Raw genomic sequence first — 15641 nt, 5'->3', positions numbered from 1 at the left:
TTCTACTGTGCGCTCGGAAACACTGCAGGCATTTACTCTGTTAAAGATCGTCAAACTTTCTCTTTCTCTTTGTTCACCTGATTGACTCATGGATAACAGCTGTTTGTGTGTAAAATCTTCATTTCTCTGGCTAAAAAAACTTTTCTTGATCTTCTCTCAGTCACACCTTTACCTCTTTCTAGGTTCATTGCTGTTTATGAGTGGTAGACATGCACAGTTCGACTCTGTTTGATGGGGTTTTCCAAGAGTTTCCGCTTAATCATGACGTAATCTGCATCTGCGTCTCTTTAATGGTGTAATGAGTTAACTGATTACTTGCAGTACTGCATGCAGCTAACACTGCAGCTCAACGGGTCGTTCCATAAAAGAACATTAGGACTAATGGTCCCGTTTGTACAATGACTGAACGTGCATATGGGCCTGGACTGTACGAGTAGGGATGGGTACCTTTCACATTTGAAAGGATACGGTACTGATGCCCAGCACCTTGCAATCAATACTGGTACTCAATGGTACCAATTTTTGGTACTTTTTTGTGTTTATGTGGTAAAAAATAGCAACTTTAAAAAAAATGAAATATAAAAAAAAATCAATTTAACATATTTATCCTTCGACCTTCAACCTTACAATGCTGTGTTCATGTCCAGCATGGAAAAACTCCTCCTCTTCAACTCCCTCATAGTCACAAAGCTGCATTTAGGTACCTAAACATGGTACCTTTTGATTTCACGTGAATCGATACCAGGTACTTTTGACAGAATTCTGTTGGTTCCTATAAAAGTACCGAATTCGGTACCCATCCCTATGTACAAAGTTGGACTTTGGGATGGTGGAAGATGAAGTGTTTTTTGTGTTTTGTCTAAAAATCAGCTGAAGAAAAACGAACTCTAGCTAGATGCACATTTTGTAAAGTCATCAAACAATTAAAACACTTAATGGAGATGGTGGTGTTTACTAATATTTTCATAGCTTGATCAATCTCTGAGATTTTGCCGTTGTGTCTAGCAATGTTGTTTTAACCAAGAAATACTTGGCAGCTATTTTAAATCTTCACCCCGATGTCATTTGGCCAAGGGACTCTTGTTTGAGTGATGTTTCTTGTGTTTGTAATGGCAGCATTTTTGGATTTATTTTGATTATGAGAAGAAAAAAATGCACAAAGAAAAACTTTGAGTCAGGTCCTATGGCTGTTTTTTCTCTGGATCTCTGGAGAACTGCCAAGTATCAACTGATGGTGGGAAAATTTAAGCCAATATGGAAGTCGAAAAGTTTGCAGTTCCTCCAAATTCCACTTTACATGAGCATACATAACAGTGCTTGTTTCATAGAAGGAATTAAAGATTATAAGCTGATTCAAAAACTGTTTTTCTCCCTGTAGCTTATTTCTCATTTTGTTCTTTTTTCCCATTTCTGGAGAAGCAAGAAGTGAACTGGAGTCAGTATTTCAAACATAATGGCCATCAGTAGACTTCAGCTCGTTAGAAACCAAAGGGTGACGTCACAGATTTGCAATTTCTCATTTGTTTTCACTCATTAATAAATCCAAGAATCTCTGCTGATCCAACAGTTTGAAAAGTTTACTTTGCCGTCTGAGTGAAATGTGGCTCTGTGGGTTACACTGACACAAGATAAAAAGCCATATGGCACCTCAGATGCACTCAGCAGAGAGAACACTGTCCTCGTGGCGAAAACACAGCCCTTGTAGACGAAGACTATCTCAGTTGTATTTTTAATGCAGCGCGGAGCCCGGCCTCTTCATCACATCTGCAGGACGATCATTTGACAACTGTGACTCACAGCTTCAATGTCAGTGCAGCACTTTACAGTTCAAAAAGGGTTCAGTGCTCCTGATTCGGCTCCTTTAATTATTCACACACATCACGAAGCATAACATCATGAATATGCAGATGAGTGTTTGGATGTACTCTCAGAGGACAATGTTAGCGGAGTTAAAGGTCTGATACCTCTCCTCTCACCGTGTGGTGGTGTGCAAAGCAGCCAGATGTGTCTGCCATAACCTGGGCTGCAAATCTGACAGAGACTGATTACCTTTAGCATACAGTCTGAGTGTAATGGTGCAGTAGTCAGGGTGCTACGATTTCCAAAACTAAAGCTTAAATCTCACGACTCTGATAAATGATTCAATCAGCCTAACTTTGAAACATAAAAAGACTGTTAATGAGAACAGCGTTCGCCACGGGCTGAACAAACATCAACACTCTCATCTTTTGTTTGATTCATGCGAGTACACAATGTCACGGTGACGGACCCACATGCTTCAATTTGACTGTAAATACAACTGACGGCTTAAACAACACCTCGGGCTGGAAAAAGCACTTTGGCGCCGCTTTGTAAACAACGTCAACCTGAGGCGGCAAAGTTGTAAGAAAAACAGACAACACACTATGGAAATGAATGTTTGTCTGGCTTCTTTTTTCTACTATAATACTATGGTTGACTTTGTTGTTAAATGAATAAAAAACATGACTTATTGAAGTAAACAAGGGTTTGCATTATACTGCTGAACAAGGAATAGGAAATAATGCAAATGTTAAACAAGGCTGAAACATCTCTGGTATTACAAAAGAGAAATCCACCCTCACGTCTATTGCTCTTATCTCTCTGCAGGAACTGAAGCCTGTTGGCGTCACATGACACAAAACATCAAAGCTGGATAAAATACATATTTTTTAAACTATGAAGCTTCAGTCTGTATATGTGATTATAGACACTCATAACAACTTAGAGCAATCTTTATGAAGCAGTATGAGCACTGAACATAATTTCTTATAAAGCTATGACTTGTAATGCATTACACCTTAATGAACAGTGTCTTTTGAAAGCCCACACAATCTTATCCAATAACAAAGGTAGAGTGGCAGACCATTTATATTCATAATAAAGCGCTGCACTGGGCCACTGGTATTATTACAGTGTACTTACCTATCAAAATATTGAGCATTCACGCCACATGCATCAGGGCAAAAACTATCCAGGCTGCTCTTTCTCTCAGATCAAAACAGAAAGCATGCTCCCACAGCCAGCTCTCATTTTCTTTTTCTTTAATTTTGAGGCATTATTATACACTCACTGGTCACTTTGTTAGGTACACTTTGCTAGTACTGGGTTGGACCCACTTCTTGGCATAGATTCAACAAGGTACTGGAAACATTCCTCAGAGAGTTTGGTTCATATTGACATGATGGCATCAAACAGTCTGAGGTGATTCCAGCTTTATGACATGGAGCGTTATCCTGCTGGAAGTAGCCATCAGAAGATGGTACACTGCTCATAAAGGGATGGACATGGTCAGCAACAATACTCAGGTAGGCTGTGGACTTTAAACCATGCTCAGTTGGTACTAAGGGGCCCAAAGTGAGCCAAGAAAATATCCCCCACACCATTACACCAGCAGCAGCAGCCTGAACCGTTGATACAAGGCAGGATGGAGCCATGCTTTCATGTTGTTGAGGCCAAATTCTGACCCTACCATCTGAATGTGGAGCAGAAATCCAGAGTCATCAGACCAGGCAATGTTTTTCCAATCTTCTATTGTCCAGTTTTGGTGTTGCTGTGTGAATTGTAGCCTCAGTTTCCTGTTTTTAGCTGACAGGAGGGTCACCCGGTGTGGTCTTCTGCTGCTGTAGCCCATCTGCCTCAAGGTTGGACGTGTTTTGTGTTCAGAGATGCTCTTCTGCAGACCTCGGTTGTAACCAGTGGTTATTTGAGTTACTGTTGCCTTTCTATCAGCTCCAACCAGTCTGTCCATTCTCCTCTGACCTCTGGCAACAACAAGGCATTTTGGTCCACAGAACTGCAGCTCACTGGATATTTTCTCTTTTTGGGACCATTCTCTGTAAACCCTAGAGATGGTTGTGGGTTAAAATCCCAGTAGATCAGAAGTTTCTGAAATACTCAGACCAGCCCGTCTGGCACTAACAACCATGCCACGTTCAAAGTCTCTTAAATCACCTTTCTTCCCCATTCTGATGCTCGGTTTGAACTGCAGCAGATCGTCTTGACCATGTCTACATGCCTAAATGCATTGAGTTGCTGCCATGTGATTGGCTGATTAGAAATTTGCGTTAAACGAGCAGTTGGACAGGTGTGCCTAATAAAGTGGCCGGTGAGTATTTTTGCGTTAGCCAAAATAAAACTCTTTCGTTTTCTTTTTCTTTTCTTTTTGTTTCACTGAGATTTTGAGGCATTTTTAAAATTTTTGAGAAAGAGAAATATGTTTTTTAGCTGCCTCTCTTTCTTTATATTAGGGTGTTTACTTTTTGGGATTCCAGCCAATAAGTTCACTCTAATAAAGGTTTGTACAGAACTTGTGCAGTATGCCATAAGAACTCAAAATAACACTGATTCTCAGATGGAGGAATATCTCAAGTCTTCATAAGAACTTTACAGCAGTTTTTTGTGGCTAAGTAAAGTGAAAGACAAAAACTAGAAGCAACTTAAAGGCTCTGTTCATAATCTGTGGTTTGAAACAAGATTATCAGCACCAAAATTTGCTATGCTTAAAGTTATTTCTCAGTAACTGTTTCCTTTCCTAGAAGAAAAAAGATCAATTTTGCTGGTCAGGGAAAGTCCCTTGAAAGACACTACTCCAAACAGCAAAGTCCAGCAGGGAGAAGTTAGCTGACTGTGTGAGAAGCAAAATGTGGTCATTTCCTAGAAGAAATGATTTCTCAGATTTGTTTCGTAGAAATGGTGGACACTGGAGCTGGGCTGACAAAAAAAGGGACAGAAGAGCAGAAGAAAGCTAAACAGGGAAGTGATAGAGCATGGGCTAAAACACGGGCTAAACTGTTTGTGAATGTTATGAGTGATTATAACCTGTTTTAATGACTGCTGTATGAATCCATTTCTGAGGAATATTAGGCTCATGGAAAGTGTTTATGATATCTAGATCTTAGATAAAAGGGTACTCTCTGAACTATTACACAGGAATAGCATAAAATCCTACTGTTTTTAAAGCAGCTCCAAGAATCTTGGATCTCCTATTGTCTGTGGGGATAATAATATGTGTCATCTGTACATTTTTACCATTAAGATTCTAATTCCATCTGATATATTCATGATTCTGATGATAACTGCTTACTCCATGTTTGTTCTGTTAATAAATTATAAAGGGGCTGTTGTTTTAATATAAGTGGAGCAATTGACCAGGGACTGAAACTGAACTAGGAGAACTGGTTTAAAGATTTATGAAGCTAAAAAGGCCTTTCCCCTTCTTTTTGTTGCGTTTACATCTTCACTCAGATTACAGGACAGTGGATAGAATAGGAAGCAGTGAAGGGAAAGTGAGATGAAGGGCTGAGGGTCTAAATCAAAGATTTGAGGACTATAGGCCAGTGTACAATGTTATGAGCTAAATTTAACCAGAAGCCCTGGAGAGCTCTGAGAGTTCTTCTTTATTATGAACACAACAAAAGGCGTGTTATATTAAGAGATATGTTCTCTTCCTCAGCTCAGAGACACTCCCCTCCTTCTCCTTCTCCTTCTCCTTCATTGTTGTGTAACCCTGTCTGGTCAGTCTGATTCAGAGAGGAGAACCGACCCCCTCCCAGGATTTATTGATTGAACGGCAGCATGCAGAAAGAAAATAAAGCAGAACAGAGCTGATTCTCTGTGGCAGATGAGGAGGACATGTTCTTAAGTTGTCCTTCATGGTCTGATACGACGGACGGCGCCACGAGACTTACCGGCAGATCCCAGAGTCACATCCCAAGGAGAGCTGATTGGCTGCTCAGGTCCCATGGCTCCGCCTTCTTTATCTGTACCTTGACTGCCCACTCCGGCGAGGGTGCTGACTCTCTGCTCCAACAGGTCGATCTGAATTACACACACACACACACACACACACACACACACACACACACACACACACACACACACACACACACACACACACACACACACACACACACACACACACACACACACTCACAAATGAACCCTAAAGTGGAGAAATTCTAATCTAAAAAGCATCACATTGACTGAGAAATCAAGGTGTTACCTTTCTGATCAGATGGTTTTCTGTGTCGGCAACATAGACAGTGTCTCCTTTGATAGTCACACCCTGAGGGGAGTTAAAGGAAGCTTCAGATAGGTCGCCATCTTGTTTTCCACTTTCAGGCCCTGGGACAGATATTAAGAAACATCTCAGTAGAAAATACATCCTTTCTCTCACAAATTAAGCACAAAGTTTCTTATTATTTCCCATATTAAACAGTTTAATAAGCCATAATTGAAAAGACTGAAACACTTCAACAACATGAACAGGCATCTTAGATAACTTCTGTGAGAGGATTTCTGGAACATTCTCTCTGATAAGAAAGTTGGAGCAAAGTCTTAGAGTGGATTTATGTGTCTTCAGAATCAGAATGCCCAGGTATCAAACACTATTTTGATTAAAATGTGCGGCTAGTTGGTGTTTTGACAGAGGGATTACCAAATACCCCACAGACTGAAGAAACCCTTCCTCTTTAAAGGTGCTTTTAACTAACAATTGTTTTTTTTTTAACTTTTAACTTTAACTTTTCTTGTAGCACTTTTTAACAAATGAAAAGTACATTTAAATGAAATTTATTATTATCTTTATTTTTTTATTATTATAATTATCATTTTATCATATTATGTTATTATTATTGAATAACAGAGATTCCATTGTTCTTCAAGTACCAAAATAAAAAATCTCACCATGATCAGTTAAAATTGGCCTGAATTAGGTTCAGTTTTGATTTTTTTTCCAGCTTTGAGTGATAAAATAGAAATACATTTTAAAAATGTAGTCTTCTGGTGCGCTATTATATATTTATTAAGCTCCTGTAAGGATTTTTTAGTTGGTTATAAAACAGATTGAAATAAACAGAATTTCTTCCTAATAACTTAGAAAAGCAAACAAGAGCATTAACAACAAGACTAACAATTTTAGTATTGTAAATTCTAGTACCTGTCACCGCTGCAGGGGGTAGGTGTCAGCTGAAACAATAATCAGCATGCAGAGAAAAAAACTGTTTTTACTTTGTTTTTTTGTGAGCCATATGTTTGATAACTGTTAATGATGTTTTCTGTCAGAAAACATAACATACACATGAGAAAAAAAAGAGGAGTCATTAAAAAAAAAAAAAAAACTTCTCATGGGAGCTTTAAATTGATGTGTCTGGTTTGTATAAAAACTTGCTCGAAAGGATATGGTTGGATTCATTCATCCTATGTAAATTCTTAAACATTTGCACAACATTTGTTATGTAACGACCGTGTACATGTTGGAAGTTCTTCTAATATTTTAAGGACAGATGAATGGTCAGCCTACAATAATATTTGTTTCCTCTTATTTTGTCCAAACTAAGGTCAGTGCCAGTTCCCAGCATGCTGCTGCCAACCTTTCTGTTTGGATTACACAGAGTACCATGTGGCTCCTCTGAGGGTTACTGAAGCATGTGAGCAATCTAAAAATATTAGACTTACTCAAATGTTTTTTGTTTGTGCTGTTTGCAAGGGAAAGCACTACCTTGAGCTGAGTAGATTTGATCTATTTCTTTGATTTATTTGTATTCCTTTTATAAAATATACAAATTTAAAGATGAATCCAGCATCTCTCCACCCTGTTCTTCCCCCTCACCTCCTATGACATGCACAAGCTGTCCAGTCACAGTCACAACCAGGATTCGGTGATGCCCAGTGTCTGCTATGGCCAGTCTCTTCCTGCTGTCGTCTACGGCCACCTTCCCAGGAAAAGACAGGATGCTGGGAGGCAGGGAGTCTCTGTAGAGTTTGACCCCTACTGTATGTTCCTTCAGCTGCCCCTTCTCCCTGTAGTACCGAAGGGTGATGTCAGTGAAGAGCGTCAGCTTGCTGCGATGGCCTTCGCCCACTAGAGAGAAGAGCAGGTTGCCACGCGGGCCCAGCAGGACCAGTGTGGGCCAGCAGGACACCTCCAGCTCGTGCCAGAGAAGGGCCTCACTGTCGTTCACCACTGGGTGGCAGATGTCGTAGCGCAGCACAGCGCTACGGATGTTGTCAAGGACCTTTGTGACAAACACAGAGAAATCTTAGTCAATAACTGCTTGATAAATGACAGAAAAAAGCACTTCCTGGAACTAAAGGGGTGAGAGCACAGGTTTTAGGTGCTATTGCATTCATCCCTTGTACAATCAAAACTGAAAGAGTTAAACATTTAAAAAAAATAAATTTAGATTTAATTTGCATGAACAGTTTATGAAGGAAACAATAAAATGTAAGTAAATAATTATTCAAATATTAAAGCTCCTTTGAGGTGTTTTCAGCTAATCGTGAAAAAACCCAGAATACCACTTATATATTTTCTAAAAAACGAAACAAATCATCAAGGAAAAAGACTGGTTCTATTTTCAACGAATGCAATCACTTCAGGGGATAGGTGTCAGACCAAGTAGGCTACTAAACTGCTAATTGAACCTTTAATCACTTGTTCAATAGTAGACATACAGGGGTCCTTTCATCATGGACAATAACTGGGAAGCTGATTTATAAAAGTGTAATGAAAATTAATAAATAAATAAACAAAATTGTTTTATGTTATTTTTAAATGAAGTGTGGTTGGTCATCATAGTTATAATTGTAGAAAACTGATTAAATATAGATAAATGAGACAGTCATATAATGTATTCAGCTAGGTAAATAAATATTTCTCTTTACTGGAATGGAAAACATGTACCTTGGAATGGGTACCGAATTAAGTACTTTTATTGGTACGGACCGGATTCTATCAAAAGTACGGGGTACCGATTCACATAAAATCAAAGGGTACCATGTTTAGGTACCTAAACACATCCTTGTGAATGTGAGGGAGTGGAAGAGGTAGTCAATTTTCCATGCTGGACTAGAGCACAGCATTACAAGGTTGTATATTGAGGAATAAATATGTTAAATGAGATTTTTTTTAATCAAACAAATTGTTATTTTTTACCACATAAACACAAAAAGTACCAAAAATCGGTACCGTTGAGTACCGGTACCGATTGCCAGGTACCAGGCATCGGTACCATACCCTTTCAAATGTGAAAGGTACCCATCCTTTTATGTAACTGCATAAAGATATAGATTTTATGGATATTGATAAAAATGATTCTTCTCTATGTGAAAAGTATCCCTATCCATATCGTCAATACTGGCCCAATATTTACTCAGTATCAGATAGATACCAAATTTTTTGTATCTCATACCACTAACTAACCCTATATTGTCGAAGGTATCATTTTTAATATGTGAGTTTCAAAGACCTTCTGACCAGACAGAAAGTAGTTTCCTTTAAAACTTGTTTGAAAAAATTTCCCCTTGAGGATTATCATTCCACTGAAGGCAACTGATGTTGTCAGAATAGCCCTTCTCATGAAATCGTCCGCACACTTTTATTCAGGAAAATCCTCACTAATTTTCAATATGTCTAAATATTATTTACAAAAAAAATTGCCGAGATACACCAAAGTGTCAAATACAAAAATTATATTATTAACAAAATGATATAGGAGGCAAGAGGAATGATACATATGTGACATAATTCTGCAGAGACAGCTTTTTCCACAGGCAGCATCAAAAACAAACAAGAGCAAAAAAAGTTCCTCATAGGAGCTTCAAAGACCATTCTGAACACACAGCTTTCTAACCACCACCACCACCACCACCACCAAACAAAACCAGTCAAGGATTTGTGCAATAAAGATGAACTGACCTTTTCATTGGGGAACTTAGCCGAGTGGACACCAATGATAACGAGTCCATCTGAGGGAGAAATTAAACAAAACATACATCAAGATTAAATATTAACCTAATTAAGTTACAGTACATTAAACGGTTAGCCTTAACTCAACTCAAACTTTATTTATAGAGGACATTTAAAAAAAACAAAGTTGACCAAAGTGCTGTACAGATTAAAAGCAGCAAGAATACCAGAATACAAAACTAAGATACATAAAAACATAACACCAGAGCAAATATAAAATGAAATAAAATAAAATAAATTTAAAAATTATGCCAGATGACCATTTAAGATTTGATTTAAGACAGGGAGAAGAGGGGAGTCTTACGGGAAGATTCAAAAACCTCAATTGACCCCACAGAGCGGATATGTAAGGGCCCACACAAAGACTCTGTCACTTTTAGTTTTGGGTCTGGTTCTGGGGGCGACCAGAAGCAGCTGACCGGTCGATCTCAGTGTCCTGGGAGGGACATAAAGAGCTTTAAAAACAAAGAATACAATTTTAAAATCTATTCTAAAAGCAACTGGGAGCCAGTGTAGCGTAGCTAAAACAGGCAAATTGTGGTCCTGCTGGCGTTTTCCAGTGAGGAGACGGGCAGCTGCATTTTGAACAAGTTGCAGACGATGTAGAAGTGAGTTCTCAAGTCAAAAATACAAAAACAACAATAATCCAAAAGCATGGATCACAGTCTCAAAGTGTCTGCATGACAGGTCTCCCTTTCCTTTCGATTTCAAAAATTTCCCCAAGATTCCTCACAGAAGACGATGGTGTGAGGGGGCCCAGAAAACCAGGTGGAAAATCCGCTGGACCACAACCAAACATTAACACTTCAGCCTTCTCTTGATTTGATTTATTTATTTATGTCAATTCGACAATAGAAAAATAAAATTGAATACAGAAGGAAGAAAAATACAAAAGCAAAGCAAACAGAAAATGATCGAGTCATCGAAACAGGGACTGACCGAAAAGGTGCAGGCTGAAGCAGAGCTTATAACGCCTACCCTTATCTCATAAAAGTAAAAAATTTTTTTGACTAATATGACTAATATATATATATATATATATATATATATATATATACTCTCTCTCGTTTGTAAATAGAAACAATATAATACCTTCAATATGAGTACTTAAATAGATTTTAGTTTACATCTATATACACATACATACATCTATATAAGCAAATATACATATTTATTTATAAATACATGAAACTAGACTTATGCATAAATATATACAATATACAATATACTATATACAAGCATATAAAGAAATATATATATAAATACATTACAATACAAACATACATATGAATCTATAAATATACACTTTTGTATTCCCAAATATGTACTTTCCATGTCAGACAATCAGTATGAGGTAAATGTTATTCTTGGAGGACACTTAGATATTAGGAATAAATAGATATATACGCTTACTATGAGCTAAACAAAGTTACTACAACACACTTAAGTGTTTCTTCATTCAAGTGAAGGAAACTTGGGCTCATCCAGGACTTAATATCCTTGGTCCTTGGTCCAGCCTGTCTAAGGAAGGGTTGCGCTAATCATTAGTGCAACCCTTCCTTAGACAGGCTGGACCAAGGACTTGATACATTAGTGACTAATGTATCAAGTAAACAATTTTTTTTTTTTTTTTTTAACACCTGGAAATTATTTTTGGTCCATATGAAAAGCAGACATGAAGACAGCATGACACAATTATTCTGCATTCAGAGCTTCTATACGATGAGTCCATCAGTATGGATTAATCCTGTTCACACAGGAAAAGTGAAGAATGTCCAAGTATCACACGTTTAGACTCATGTTCCAACCACATACTGTATATTATATGTGGTTGGAACCTGAGAGTAACATATATTTTTTAACAAAAGAGAAAATTAACTCTCACTGAGCAACAGCAGATGTATTTTAGTTTGGAGCTGAAGTTACCCAAAGTAACAGAAAGTCGCATCTATCTAAGAATCCCACAAATACAACAACAAGTTACATAAAAAGGATCAATACGTTTACAAAGACACACACACACACACACACACTGCAAAGAGAAAGGATGTGTTCTCTACTAAAAAAAGCTCAATAGTCTCACTTTGTTTTCTGAGAAGATGGTCGAAATGTTTTGATGCAGCGGGCCTCTAAAATGTTTATCTGATCATTCTGAGTAATCTTCAGACAACATAAACACCACACTCATTTCACACACTGTGAAGCTTAAATTTACAACTTTTAACAAAGGACAATGATACTAACTAAAATGTTATGTAACTGCATGGACACAGTCTGGAAAAACACATGTTTGTGATGCTGCTCTTTCAAAACAGACTCTCTTGTGTGAGCAGATATCTTGATAACATTAACTTCCTGTTTCCCAATCAGTCTGATGCTATTTATTGAAGCTCACTGGCTTGTGTAAGCAGGGCCAGAGCAGGGTAACAGGAATGCCAGAAATACCGGAAAATATCTGATCCGTAAATAATAATCAAACATGACTGGACCTAAGGGTGATGTGGCTTTAAATCATATGACCGTGTTAACCCTTTGGCTGTGGTGTGCCTAAAATAAATCAAACCAATAAAATCCAATTAGCCACACCCCTGAGATAACAGAAATGTGGAATCGCAGAGTCATTATTAGAGCTTTCCATAGACTGCCTCAGCAACATTAGTTAAATAACATGCTGATACAAGCTCCTCTGCTTAGCATTGCATGCTTTGCGAGCGGCTGGCAGCACAAAACATGGGCTGCGTGTCTCAGGAACGACTGTGCCGGTTTCTGAAGGCTCCAGTTTATTTTGGCTAAGCTAGAAGCTGGCAAAGAGGTGGTGCTTATGGTGCACCCTTTCTACCTGGCAACCAGTTACTACCTGGTAATAATAAAGATAAAACTAAACATAAAATCATAAAGTTTGAAAGTCAAGTCACTCGAATGATACCTTCTCATTTTCTCACAAACAGAATTTTGTGGCAGCTGGTTGGAGGAAAAAACCTGCAAGTGTCCAGTGAGTCAATGTTTCTTCACTTTCTTCTGGCTTCATCTTCAGCAGAGCTTGTTAGCTTGTTGGAAGTAGCAGTGCATTCGAAATATCTGTATTCACAACTGATGTGTTGTGCCTTGACTTGCGTTAACACCGGCAGCTGTCTGTTTTTCACATATAATCGTAGGAAGTCGAAAAGTACTCCTCCATCTGGGATGTCTCAAGCTGGCAGAGCTGATAGCCATGTGGTTTGTTTACATAATGCTTCAGAAGTGTGTTTACGACAGATGCAGTGGAGACAGTGTTACAATGCAATGTGATGCAGCAACACATCCGGAGGTCACCTGTTGTTGGATACTGCTTTAAAAATAGGCATTATTTAGTATCGCCACAAACAGGCTTCTTGTTGGTGTATCCACACTTTGGGAATGGCAGTTTCTTGCACTTTTACAGGGGTTTCATTTTGCAATACTTGATCTCATAGCTTGAGGACTTCAAAAGCAGGGAATTGGAGAATGATGCATGACTAAAAAATAGAGATAGCCTGAGTGTATGAGTATGGCTTTTCCAGGGCCAGTACAGATTATTGGTAGTCAAGGAGGCCAATAATCAGTATTCTGAGTTAATATTTGTTTAAAGTGTCAGAGGAGAATGGACAGACTGGTTGGAGCTGATAGAAAGGCAACAGTAACTCAAATAACCACTGGTTACAACCGAGGTCTGCAGAAGAGCATCTCTGAACACACAACACGTGACCCTCCTGTCAGCTAAGAACAGGAAACTGAGGCTACAATTCACACAGCAACACCAAAACTGGACAATAGAAGATTGGAAAAACGTTTCCTGGTCTGATGAGTCTGGATTTCTGCTCCACATTCAGATGGTAGGGTCAGAATTTGGCATCAACAACATGAAAGCATGGATCCATCCTGCCTTGTATCAATGGTTCAGGCTGCTGCTGCTGGTTTAATGGTGTGGGGGATATTTTCTTGGCTCACTTTGGGCCCCTTAGTACCAACTGAGCATGGTTTAAAGTCCACAGCCTACCTGAGTATTGTTGCTGACCATGTCCATCCCTTTATGAGCACAGTGTACCCATCTTCTGATGGCTACTTCCAGCAGGATAACGCTCCATGTCATAAAGCTGGAATCATCTCAGACTGGTTTCTTCAACATGACAATGAGTTCCCTGTACTCAAATGTCCTCCACAGTCCCCAGATCTCAATCCAATAGAGCTCCTTTGGGACGTGGTGGAACGGGAGATTCTCATCATGGATGTTCAGCCGACAAATCTGCAGCAACTGTGTGATGCTATCATGTCAATATGGAGCAAACTCTCTGAGGAATGTTTCCAGTACCTTGTTGAATCTATGCCATGAAGGGTTAAGGCAGTTCTGAAGGCAAAAGGGGGTCCAACCTAATAAAGTGGCCAGTGAGTGTTTTTTTATCATTATATAACACTTAATATTAGATGATACATGCCCTTGACAATTTAAAGGAAAAAATCAGATGGTGGGTGACTGTGGGTGGGACGTAGTGACTGCAGACAGAGAAGTGTGGCTGCACCAGAGCCAAAAGATAACACAGTCTTTAATTGATTTCTTATCGGCTGTCTAATTAACAAAAACAAACGATACGCCTCAAAATGCTGAATATGGACTGATAATTGGACCCAGCCAGTTATTGGTCTGCTAAAAAGGCAGCTGTTGTAAAACAACTACTTGCATTTAAGAATGGACATTATGTTTACAGCTACTAGAGGCCTAAAACAGTAAAAAATGCATTATTTGTTGTGACTATTCAAACAATGTTTATTTTATAAATTACATGCACTCCTCATGAGTTTAATCCTTGTTACAAAAATGTTTATGATCCCTCATCTCTCTTTGATCATGTTTTCTTTGGCTCACCACACTACATCCTGTGTCCCAAAGCAGCAAAGTGAACAGAAGCTCTTCATCCACTGCACATGGACCAAGCTAGAAATTTCCTTTATGATAGATCACATCATCAAGCCGTCCTTTAACATATGTAAGAACAATTCCAAACCCCAAAACTTGCACTATCTGCAATGGATTTCGTCACCTATGGCCTCTGCCAAGCCTTACAGTACCGGCACAGATTGCAGTGACGATGGGTGGGTGGGCCGAGGACTGTGGGAGTGACTGAATTGGGTGGCTCCCACACCTCACTGACCAGAGCAGCAAACAGAATGTACCCACAGCAGTGCCAACGATAAGGAGAGTGAGATAATGTGCCGTGGCACTGTGGTGTAAGTGTGTGATCTGCGTCCAGCCTCGCTCGCAGCTCAACTTCCAGCCATACAGCTTCCTCAGATGATCCCTCCAATGGGTCAGCAGGATGCCAGAGTCAGTCGGATGTGATTGTGCCTTACATGGAGCGGCTATATAAAGAGCTGTACGGTGATGGTACGGATGATTATGGACCCTGTGACACTGCAGCTCAGAAATATATTTAGTCAGAGCCACTTCATAGCTCAGATAAGGGCTCTCTTTGTCTTGAAAACCAAAATGTAGAGGAGTAGGGTTGATTTACTACAGCTTCTCTACTCAAGTAAGCATAAATATGTTCCTCTGACACAGCACAACAATACGATATCAAAGAACCGGGCTACTACTTCCTTACAGTCTTGACTTAGAATCTCATTATCTTTTTATTAGCTGTGCCAAGGAGGTTATGTTTTTGGGAGATTTTATTTGTCTGTGACCAACATAACTCAAAAACTAACAAACCGATCTTGATGAAATTTTCAAGAAATGTTCAAAATGGGATGAGGAAGACGTGCTTACATTTTGGAGGTGATCTGGATCACCATCTGGATCCAGGACTTTTTTAAAGGCTTCTTTATCATTGTGAGATAGAGCTGTTTTCACCATATGTGT

At 39.0% G+C, this 15641-nt stretch overlaps 1 protein-coding gene across 1 annotated transcript in view; it reads right to left on the bottom strand.

Annotated features, from left to right (window-relative positions):
- Positions 1-15641, bottom strand: part of nhlrc2 (NHL repeat containing 2) — a 44605-nt gene that overhangs the window by 23143 nt on the left and 5821 nt on the right. Inside the window, exons 3-6 of the mRNA XM_074662541.1 lie at positions 9719-9768; positions 7631-8036; positions 6023-6144; positions 5709-5838 (exon numbers count right to left, since the gene is read on the bottom strand). Coding sequence (XP_074518642.1) covers positions 5709-5838; positions 6023-6144; positions 7631-8036; positions 9719-9768 — 708 coding nt within the window. The remainder of the gene's footprint in view (positions 1-5708; positions 5839-6022; positions 6145-7630; positions 8037-9718; positions 9769-15641) is intronic.

The sequence above is a fragment of the Halichoeres trimaculatus genome, unplaced genomic scaffold, assembly GCF_033239565.1.
Source record: "Halichoeres trimaculatus isolate MK-OKI-2021-1 unplaced genomic scaffold, fHalTri1.1 fHalTri1_scaffold_23, whole genome shotgun sequence".
NCBI lineage: Eukaryota > Metazoa > Chordata > Actinopteri > Labriformes > Labridae > Halichoeres > Halichoeres trimaculatus.
Note: the sequence above shows the minus strand (reverse complement) of the source record. Positions and strands in the feature narration are given on the sequence as shown.